At 37.1% G+C, this 11,942-nt stretch overlaps 1 protein-coding gene across 1 annotated transcript in view; it reads left to right on the forward strand.

Moving 5' to 3' along the window:
* LOC107737053 (disks large-associated protein 4-like) overlaps nt 1-11,942 on the forward strand; it is a 163,577-nt gene that overhangs the window by 137,388 nt on the left and 14,247 nt on the right. Inside the window, exons 12-13 of the mRNA XM_016548457.1 lie at nt 7,384-7,805; nt 9,700-9,788. Coding sequence (XP_016403943.1) covers nt 7,384-7,805; nt 9,700-9,788 — 511 coding nt within the window. The remainder of the gene's footprint in view (nt 1-7,383; nt 7,806-9,699; nt 9,789-11,942) is intronic.

The raw sequence follows: 11,942 nt of genomic DNA on the forward strand, positions 1-11,942 counted from the left end.
GAGGAAGAAGTTAGAATTGCGAAATGTAAACTCACAATTGAGAAAAAAAAGTCTGAATTTTGAGATTCATAACTTGCAGTTCTGAGGAAAAAAAGTCATAATTGATGTAAACTCGTAATTATGATTTTTTTTTATTACGTTAAGCTTCCATACAAGATCCATTAGGCTGCTGCAGTCATAACGTTCATAACGTCTCAGATGACCACTGCCAAGTGTGTCACAGCAAGATGTCTCTCTCTCTCTCTCACACACATAAACAAAATCTTCTGACCTACATTAGCACTGGTGGTGTCCTGCGGAGATGAATCCTTCAGCTTAACGGCTAATGTTTCTCAGCCCATCATGACCAACTCTGGCAAAACTTCCATCCACAAATTAAACCTCATCTTAGCCGGTTTTCAGAGGAATTAACCGACATCAAGCAGATTAGTTTGGCACAAGTCTTGATAAACCAGCAGCCACTGGGCCTGAGTCTGATTTTTGCAGTTGATCTACTTTATTTGTATTGCATTTTACTGTATTTTGATAGGTCTTATGATTTAATATATGAAAGGTGGACAACATTCCCATAATTTCACGATGGTCTTGAACAGTTTTGAAAAGGCCGACCGCTTGTGTAAGAACAAAGCACAGTTGTACACTCAGAAATGTACAATGATAATGAAATCTAGTCTATTTTTGGAGAGGAATCTGGCGAATGCTATTTAGTTTAGGTAGCAAGCTGTCAAGAAAACCAAACCTTGGCCATCTGTTTACCACTTCTGCACTTCTTCTGCATAAAAAAAACAAAACCTGTGCTATTTTGCCCAGTCCATGGCTATGTTCGGAATAGCATACTACTCTCTTGTGCACAGCAGTTCTGATTGTGATTTTTTTTTTCAGTATGCATACTATAAATGAGCAGCTTTACTGCATGAAAAACTGTATCCCAGAATGCAATGCGCTTGACTTGACCTTCCAATTTCCAGCGTGATGGATGAATCGGAAGTAACATGGGCATAAATGTCTTCCATTTGATCAGAGTGACACATTTTAAAGATTTTTACACAAAATCGGATATATTGCTGAATTATAAACATACAGTATGATGGGGTCACATGACCACAATGTAGAAAAATACTTTTTGTTTTCTTTTAGAAAAGTAATATTCCTTTGAATGAAGTAAAACAGATGATAAATGTAAGACTAGGATGCAGTTCATTTTAACACTGAGAAATTGTGACATCTCAGATTTACTTTTGGTACTTAAGTACTTTTAAAAGCAAGTACTTCTGTACTTTTACTTAAGTAAAAATCTGTCTTTACAACCTTTCACTTGTATCTGTACTTTCACTCAAGTAATGGAGTTGTGTACTTTGTCCACTTCTGTAATCTAATAATAATAATAACTTTATTTTTATATAGCGCCTTTAAAGCAGCTTCTGAAGGCACTTTACATAATAAAACAAACACATAAAAATTACAACACATATTTAAAAGAACAGACTAAAACATAAAATTTAGAATAATCAAGAAAAAGCTAACCTAAAAAAAACAGAGATTTAAAAGTACATAGATTCTGTGCATCTCTGATTGTAAGAAGGGAGTGCATTCCAAAGTCTAGGGGCGTAGGATGAAAAAGCTCTGTCCCCTACAGATTGCATGCAAGCGTGTCTGTGGAACAGCCAGTAGCTTGTGAGGAGCACACGTGATGCTTGGGTGTATATAAAGTTAAAAGTGCAGACACATACCGAGGGGCCCGAGCATGTAGTGCCTTATAAGTGAGGTCACCGAGGTCCAGACCTCTGTAAATTTTTCATGTTCAGAAATAAAATGTGTTCTCTGAATGACGAATTTGCTACTTAAAGCTCCTTATATGAGTGTCTGCATGTTTAGACAGTTTGCAAGAATGTTTAGCGTCAGTGGTATGAAAATGATGTATTGACGCTGGCGGTTCACTCAAGAGAACGAGGCTGGAGAGAGTTGTGAGTGACGGCATGGGGCGCAGCCTCCACTGTGTTGCCAGACCCAGCTATTATGTGTATTTGAACTTGTCTTTTCCACTTAATTTGACATTTTAAAAAAGTTAATAAAGTGGGAAGTTGGGTATAGGGTTAGCGATATGTTTATCTTATGTTATTTGCAAAAGATTTGAAATAATTTGGTTTATTTTGTTTTTTTTTTACGGTTTTTATTTTTTATTATTATTTTTTTCATAGCAATATCTGGCAACACTGATCGCCTGCCCTTAAACTGACAGTAATCAAAAAAGCCCATGGATAGATTATTGCTGACAGGATACCACATTCGTTAAAGGGGTCGTATGATGCTGCTAAAAAGAACATTATTTAACGCAAAAGAAAAAAAATCATGATATTATCTGTTAGAAACGTTATCAAAAACAGTAGCATTTAACACTAGTAGGCTACACAGATCTGTAGGCTAGACAGAGAATGAAATGAAATATGCAAACACTTGCAATGAAGAAGTCTATGCTACTTCATTCAGTAGGCCTATAGTAGTTAAATTTTCATGCTAAGTCATGTTAAAAACATTCATAAGAGCACTAGACAAAGTTATTATCTATATAGCAACGGTTGTTAAGGAAAACTATAACAGTAATATGAATAATAAACAACTGATACATTTGTTGAGTGTGGTTTTAGGGACCCAGCAAGAAGTGCGTTACAGTAGTCAATGCGGAGGGGAAAAAAACAAAAACGAAAGTAGCCAATAATTAGTATTGCACTCCGAGTTTAACATTTACATTTACAAAAATGCGGTTTTAAAACGCTCCTCCTTTAAAACGAAAAAGGGAAGGCGCACGCAAGCGCGGATTCTGTGTGACGCACGGACGGCGATTCTGATTCGACCGCGTCAAGCACGTACGCCCCGCCCACCAGCCAATGAGAGCGCGGTGAGTGAACGCCTCGAGCGCGTTTCTCTCCAATCCCGCGTCCTGAAAGCGGATTATCGGATCGGCTCTTTTTTCCTCGACTCCTCGAGACGTGGATGGTGGGGATCCGTTGAACGGAAGGATATTAAAGCGGGTGGGTTCGGAAGCATCACAGAACAAAAAAACAAAACAAAAAAACCTTTCAATCGTGTTTTTTTTTTTTTTACGCGACGCGATGGAAGTACGCCGCCGTCGACGGCGATCGCTTCACACACAGAGGAAGAGGAAAAGGTGTGTGGATTTTTGTACACGGCGCCTCGAGCGCTGGTTTTGGCATGTGCTCGAGGTCGGAGGACATCACGAATAATAACACATCCGACGATAACCGCGAGATTAAGCGCCAGACATGCATTTCCGTGGATCGCTTTAGTGTTTCATTCAGTGATATTTTGATTAGTTAGCAGGTTAGCTCACGTTAGCATGTGGCTGTGGCTTGTGTTTATGTTGATGCATCTGTCTAGACGGGCGAAGCATGACAGCGTTGCCTACCTGAACGTGACAGCTTGCACTTTTTTTCATGCTAAAATGCTGTTTTAGAGCGTTTCGTGCGTTGCACGTGTGAGATCTGAATCCAATCCCACGCAAAGGTCGGTTTCTGTGTTTTGAATCAGGTCGAATGCCATTGTTTGCATTGCAAAGTCAGGGAGAGATAACATAACATTTGAAGAGAGCATGCATTGTTCTTGCTGCTTCTACTTCTTCATGCTAAATATGTAAAGGATGCAGGATTCATATCTAAACCCAAACATAAGTTACTCTCCATTGCATGGAGAAATGCATTTATATGTTTGAAGTTTACTTGTACAGCCATACAAACTGGGTTGTCCTACTTTCAGCAGACTGCTTCTCTTCTTGGTAAACACTGGCTGTGCTTTGGAGAGAAGATGTGCACTTAATCTAAAAACACGTCCTAATAAGGATTACAAGTTTGAATGGGTTGAAAAGGACGGGCTCTGTCTGTGTAGTGTAGTCTGTTAAATGTCTTTGCATTTATGGCTTGTATGGACCAAAGGCAGATTTATAATGGCTGTCTCTTTAAACCAATTTCACTCACATAATGTTCTGAAATTAAAGTAAAACTAGTTTTATTTTCTTAATGCAGTCTGGTACTTTTTACTCATTTAGCTCTGTTAAGCCTGACATAGGAAAAAATTATATATATATATATATATAAATATATATATAGGGTTAAAGTGATTGTGGCGAACTTAGTTGTTGATTTCCAACATGCTTTTAATCATTCATGTAAATTCTAAACCTGTATGCTGTTATTTTTCCATTGCAGCACAAAATAATTTTAGTTCTTATGCATAAGACAACGTCCAACAGGCTTTTGAGGAATGTTTATCTCTCGATCGTGCATTGTATTGCATTACATTGTTTTAAAACAGAGCTTTTTTATAATAAAACTAAGCATTTAAATATCATCTATGCAATAAAATGCCTGTTAAGCATCATAAAACTAGTCCACATTTACTCATGCTGTATATTTCGTGTCTTCTGAAGTCATGCGATGGCTTTTTAACGCATGTGGTCACGATGAAGTGTCATATGAATAAGAGTTGTGTAAAGATACGTCAGAATTTCTCCTTTTGTGTTTCACAGAAGCCACAGTGCCTCGGTCTGGTCGTATTTTTGGTGCTTGTCCTCTGTGTGTTCACAGAAAGGCCATGCGAGGTTTGGCCGGGGCCCCGGGGCCGAGCGACTGGCTCTAATGCTGTTAATCTGGAACTGAGCCACAACTGTGTCATAAACTCATATCACCCTCAGTGCAAAGTACTAAATGTTAAGAGCAAACTCTACTGTATTTCATTCACCACTGTTGAAGTTCTCGAGGGAGGTCGAGAAGATGTGATTAATTTGGTGCTGCTTTGAGATTTGTTCTCACTATAAAAGTGTTTAATTAAATTGCCACTACATCTCGGAGAAGCCAAGCTGAAGTCAGTCGTTCAATAGCTGTCAGCGGGAATAATTAACCGTTGCGCTTTTGTTACTGTGGGTTTTATTGTTTTCCTTAAAGGAACAGTTCACCCAAAATGACAATTTACTCACCCTGAGGTCATCCCATCCAAGATGTGGATGAGTTTGTTTCTTCATCAGATTTGGAGAAATGTAGCATTGCATCACTTGCTCAGCAATGGATGCTCTGCAGTGAATGGGTGCCGTCAGAATGAGAGTCCAAACAGCTGATAAAAACATCACAATAATCCACAGCACTCCAGTCCATCAGTTAATGTCTTGTGAAGCCAAAAGCTGCATGTTTGTAAGAAACAAATCCATCAAGACGTTTTAACTTTAAACCGTAACTCACTAAAATATGAGTCCTCTATCCATAATAATGTTTCCTCCAGTGAAAAAGTCCATCTCCTGTTTTCCTCTTACATTAAAATCCAGCCACATATTTGTTTAGAGCTGTTTTGGCTTGTAAATAGTGTTTGATCTGTGCAAATTTCTCTCCTGATTCAGATGAGATGACTTTTTCACTGGAGGAAGCGTTATTATGGATTATGGACTTGTATTTTAGCTGGAGGCAACAGTTTGATGTTAAAAATGTCTTGATGGATTTGTTTCTTTTGTCTTCTCCAGACATTAACTGATGGACTGGAGTGGTGTGGATTATTGTGATGTCTTTATCAGCTGTTTGGACTCTCATTCTGACGGCACCCATGCTTTTTTTTTTACTCTTTTGTATTTAGATTGGCTCTTTGTCATCACATCTTCCCATGTCATCTGTATTGGCCATCAAATGGTCATAGACTGCTGTATAGCATCTGTCCTGGCACCAGACGGTGAGCACATCGCTCAAAGCACAATGCCAGCCAGCCGTGCCAGAGCGAGGAAACAGATTTATCCAATATTGTCTCTGAGCCCCACAGTCCCGCGTTGGACTTGTCCTGGCACTGAGTCCTCTATACAGCACGGCCAAGACAGAGGAGACTTGTTCACGAACAGTTCTATCTCTTGAGGGAGGGCAGATATTAGCCCTGATCGTGCGGTTAAATGAGTCTTTGTGCTCGTCGCAAAACTGTTGACTGAATGTAGTATTTTATCCCAACTTTGTTCTTCAGTGTTGACAGAACTCCTATAAAATTGATCTGTCATCAACAGTGTTGGACAGTAATTATAAAAATATATAGAAATGCTGCTAACTTAACATTTTTTAGTTAAAAAATAGAGTTCATCAAGTGAATTCACACTGTTTAATACTGTTTTCAGTGCAGTGATTTCCGATACATATAAAGTTGGGAGTCAAGATTTTTTTTAAATATTTTTTAAATATTTTGATTTTTTTTTTTAATATTCTGTTATGTTCACAAAGGCTGCATTTATTTGATCAAAAATACAGTAAAAATAGTAATATTGTGAAATATTATTGAAATTTAAAATTGATGTTATCTATTTGAATATATTGTAAAATGTAATTTATTTCTGTGATCAAAGCTGAATTTTCAGCATCATTACTCCAGTCTTCAGTGTCACATGATCTTCAGAAATCATTCTAATATGCTGATTTGCTGCTCAAGAAACATTTCTGATTATTATCAGTGTTGAAAAAATATTTTTGTGAAAACTGTAATATTCTTTTTGCAGGATTTACTTTAATAGATAGAAATTTCAAAAGAACAGCATTTATTTGAAATAGAAATCTTTTGTAACATTATAAATGTCTTTACTGTCACTTTTGATCAATTTAATGCATCTTTGCTGAAAAAAAGCATTATTTTCATATATATAAATTGCCAGGAAAAAATTATATATGTAATTTAAAATAATCTAAAGTAGTTTGCAGATATTTTCTTTTTACGCTTCAGTAAAGTGAAGTTATGTATATTATCTATTTTTACAGTGGCGTCGGATATGGTTCATCCAGCAATATTTGTGATGTTTTGAGTTTTTTTTTTTTGTGCACTCATGTCAGACTTACCATTCAATTTGTACTAATAATCGGATTCAGATTTTTTTTTTAAGCATTTTAAACCACTAGATTATCAAACTTTGGCTATGCCTACATAATTTCATAATATAACACGTATATAATTTCCAGCAGAAATAACTGTATGGTGATATAAAATGACTCATATGGTGGAATAGATTTTGGTCTTACCGCCTACTCGCTTGTACGCTTTCAAAGCAGGTTCTCCTACACTGTTCAGCAGGCTAATAATACACCAGTGAGCGTTATCATCGGGCTTCATGACACACCGTACCAAACCCCGAGTCTCGTCAGCAGATTTCAGCCCATGTTTTATGGGCGACACATTCCTGACGCAGTCTGCCATCAGTCGGCATGAGAGGAATGCTGTGCAGATTTGAGCATGTAAATGCCTGGCTTTGTCTCATCTCTTCCTGTGGCTCCCAAGCAGGGGCTGCTGGGAAAAGACGTGTGAAGAGACTTTGTATTGGAGTTGTGGGAACGTTCTTACAGTCCATCTTCCTGTGTTTTTCAGTCTCCACGTGTACGGCGGTCTGTAAGAAGAATCCTCCACCTATTCCTCCTCGCACCACCTCCAAACCCTACATCTCGGTGACGGTCCAGAGCAGCACTGAATCGGCCCAGGACACGTACCTGGATAGCCAGGACCAGCGCAGCGAGGTCAACAGCCAATCAGGACGCAGCAACTCCTCCGACAGCATCGCCAGCTCTCGGACAGGAAGTCTGGTCAAGGCCAAGCGGCCGCCCATCCTGCCCCCCATCCCCGCCCCGCGGGAACCCGTGCCCCTGCCCAGCGCGAGAGTGACCACGCCTCCTCCCGCCATCGTTCCGCCCTCTCCCGCCCCATACGCTAAAAACGAGCCCGCGAGCCTCACTGTGGCATCTGGCGAACTGCAAGCCCTGCCCAAGAGAAAACTCTCGTCCATTGGCATTCAGGTGTGTACAGGAATATTAATGATGTCGTCGTGATGTTTTTATGCTATTGGATGACGTATTCACTATCAGGTCATGTGACCTCACTCCCATTGGTAGTTGCTGCTCATTTGCATGAGTTTTAACTCCGCTTTGTTGCTTCTCTGGTAGTTGCTCATTTGGAGTCAAAGCGACTTCTGGTTGAGTTGTTGCAAATCATCAGTGTGAACTAGGGTTGGGTACTGTTCACATTTGAACCGGTACGGTACCGGTATCGGTACCTGAATTTCGGTGCCGGTACCCAACGGTACCTTTTTTCGGTACTTTACTCTCTGTGTAATTACAAAAAAAAAAAAGTCCAACAGTCTCAATTTCAACATTTTGAACAATAGGGCCCTACAAACTTTTTCTTTCTTTCTTTTTTTTTTTTTTCCCCCCAGAAATTCTTGTTTTATTTTTTCTGAAAATCAAATGAAGGCATTAAACATTTATTTTAAATCAAATGAAAATTAAACCCTTTTATTTTTTGGCAAACAAACTGAGGTTTACTGTTGAAATTAATACATGGAAGAAAACTTGTGTGAATATTACTTTAAAACATTTTTTAATAGGCTAATAATTGTATTTTTTTCTACAATTAAGTGATTAATCTGGTTGTAATATTTATTTCTATCATTTGTTTTATTTACATTTGATAGAAAATGGAATATTTAAAGATGTACATTATACTGTACAAAAGTAATACAAGAGTAATATATTTCTGTTACATGTTAAACCGTACTTTTATTTTGACAGGTTGCCATGAAGTTTCTGTGTGTATACAGTATGATGATGCTAGTTTTCTCAAATGAAACGGTAAAATTCTCGCGAATACTCTGTAGTACCGACGTAATTCGGTCGGTACCCTTAAAAGTACCGAGTTCGGTACCCAACCCTAGTGTGAACGCATTGTTTGAAATAAGCTTTTTTTGTTACTGTGCGTTTAAGACTTCTTTTTTTTATAGTCAATTTTTTTATAGTAAAAAAAAGTTTTTACAATTTATTATTGTAATTTGATTACAGTAAAACTACAAGAAATGGCCAATTTACTTGATGAAATAAACATTTAAATCATTAATTGGTTAATAAACACAAAAATCATTTAATTAATCATTAAATCACCAAGCTAATTGTTAAATGTCCGTTGTATTTTATTTTAGCATTAGTCAGTCTTTGGATTGATAATGATAAAAGCAGAAAAAAGTGAATGCTAAAATAAAGTGCAATGGTTATGTAGTAATTTGTTTGGTGTTTAAAAAATATATATACACACACACACACGTTTTTGTTGTTGTTTGTTTTATTAACTATTTAATTACAAAACTATTTATTTACAAAAATTAAAAAAATAAATATAAACAATGACTGTAATAAAATTTTATTGGTCGTGTAAAATTATATAATGTACAATTTAAAAAATATATTTTGAATTATATTAATATATAGCATCATATATTATTATTTATAATATAATGTTATATTAATAGATAATTTAATAGAAAATCATTAAGTTATGTTTGGAAAATGTTACTAGTATATTTATGCAATTCTTTTAGTTTTTTTATGAAATAATGTTTTATAAAGTAGTTTATATTGTCTGTTGTTTTGTTATGTGTAGAAATCATCTTGATCTTATATGTGCAGTTAATTCATACTGTCATTCAGGCTAATTTGTTAAAATATGTAAATGTGGGCGGTCATATGTTAATGAGCTCATGAATGCGACGTAACGTGACTAATTCTGAATGAGAGGTTTTTGTATTTTAGTGTCATTAAATGCTCTGGGTGAACTAGGGAGGGAGTTTTGAGTTGTATCATAGCTATTTGTAATAATAGAATTATTGGATCCTTTTTCGATGAATTATTTCTCTTGTGGCAGGTGGATTGTGTGCAGCCGATTCTGAAAGAGGAACAAACTCCCACCACCAGGTTCCAGTCCATCGGGGTTCAGGTTGAAGACGGCAGGCCGTGAGTTTCCTCTACGCCTTTTGCATCCTTAAGATAAGAAAAGTTGCACTTGCATTTATGTTTATAATGTTTATTAATTTTAATTTATTAATTTTAAACATTATGCACTTTTTCACAGATAGTCATGTTACATTATGCTAATAAACGTGCATTAGTAATATTTTGCTTGATGCGCCCTCTTGTGGCCTCAGGAGAGAAGCCAAAAGCTTTTCTTCACCCTAACTGAAATTATGCCTTTTAAATTCGAATATAATTCAAATTTTGATCATATTTAAGTACAAAATTCGAATTTCGTTTTTTCAGCCATTTTGACAGCCCTAGAGCTTTATGAGTATTGAATTAAATAAAGCCCTAACTCTGAGTACTAAACTTAAGGGTGTTTTCTTCTGGAAATGTAAACGTCTAATTGTTTGTTTATTTGCCAGGGAGTGTGGAAGCCCAGGAAGATCCCTAACCCAGACTTCTTTGAGGACCTGCACCCGTTCCGTATGGCTCCAATCAGCGCCGTCGGTCTGGAGCTCTGGTCCATGTCCTCTGATATCTTCTTTGACAATTTCTTCATCACCTCTGATCGTAATGTGGCCGAGCGATGGGCGGCTGATGGCTGGGGTCTGAAGAAAGCAGCTGAGGGAGCCGCAGAGGTGTGAAAAATCTGTTTATCTTCTCTATCTTTCCTTCAGTCAGGCGCTCATCAGTGAGATGAGAGCATACAGATAACTAAAAAAGGCACATCCTCATCCACTGCATTTTGCATGCAAAAAATCATCAACTTTATCAAAAGCTGCAGTCTGATTGGCAAACTTTGTTTCCTGGAGACAGTGTGCACAGGTTTTTGTAATTACACCAGGAGGCAGTTTCTAGGCTGATACATTAAACACTTATGAGGAAGGATTAGTCACTGAATTTGCCAAGGTTTGGGAGGGTTATGGCACAAGGTTTTTTTGGGGGGAGGGGGGTTCTGTTGTGTGACTTCCAACAAATTATAGTATGTAGAACTTAGCACAAATTTTAACCTAGATTTTTATTTGCTGTTGACCTCTATATGACTTTATGCCAATAGTAAGAAGTCATAATTGTGGAATAATTTTTCTTCCTCATTTTTTCCTTTGTCTGTTTCTTGTTTTCCTGACTCGCGTGTTGTAAGGGAATGCCATGTGTGTTAGTTGTGTGTTGCGATGCACTCAGCAGTGCTCTGAAAATCTGTTTCCACTTCCTCCTGAGACTTTCTCACATGACACAGCACAGGCGGTTGAAGCAGCCACGTTCTTCCACAGGGCGTGGAGCCGTCTCCTCATCAACCCACACACATTCACACAGTACACATGAACACACGGATCTGCCTAGCAAGCACACACAGCAAGGCCACAGCTCCTCGTACCACTTTGCCCTTCACACAGCCCACGTCTAACCTCTGAATCGCTACACTGCAGCAAATATCTGTCCAGAACTCAATATGAGCCCAATCCCAGAGTTCATGCATGTTGAATTTCTGGCTGTCTGGAGCTATAAATGACCTTTTCACTGACATGCACAGTGCTCCATGAAATCTTTTTCCCCTCAATTTTTTCTGGATTCTGTTTTCTGTAAAAGCATCTCTAATTAATTGAGAACTTACACAATTTAACGACGGTTTATTAAATGTTTAACAAAAATGACATTTTTAGGGCCCTGTTGTTTTTCTCCAAATTCTACGTTTTCCTTTTTTTTTCTTGGGTTTATTTTTAAAGGTTCATGACTTTTTTTGATGGTGACTTTTGAATTCAAACTTTTTTGAATTCACAATAAAATACAATTTACAATAAAATACCATTTGTTAACATTAGTTAACTACATTAGTTAACATGAACTATCAATTAAAAATTTGTTCTAAAGCATTTATTAATCTTATTTGAACATTGAGTCCTATATTTACTAATATATTATTAAAATTTAAATTTGGATCTATTAATGTTATTTAATATACTTGAACTAACATGGACTAACAATGAACAGTTGTATTTTTATTTTAATGTTAACAAACATTAATAAAAACTGTAATAAATGTATTGCTCATTGCTAGTTAATGTTAGTCAATGCATTAAATATAGTTAACAATTGGAACCTAATTGTGAAGTGTAAAAAAATTACAGGAATATGGCGCAATTTTATTCGTTT

The sequence above is a fragment of the Sinocyclocheilus rhinocerous genome, unplaced genomic scaffold, assembly GCF_001515625.1.
Source record: "Sinocyclocheilus rhinocerous isolate Xijiao unplaced genomic scaffold, SAMN03320098_v1.1 scaffold464, whole genome shotgun sequence".
Lineage (NCBI taxonomy): Eukaryota > Metazoa > Chordata > Actinopteri > Cypriniformes > Cyprinidae > Sinocyclocheilus > Sinocyclocheilus rhinocerous.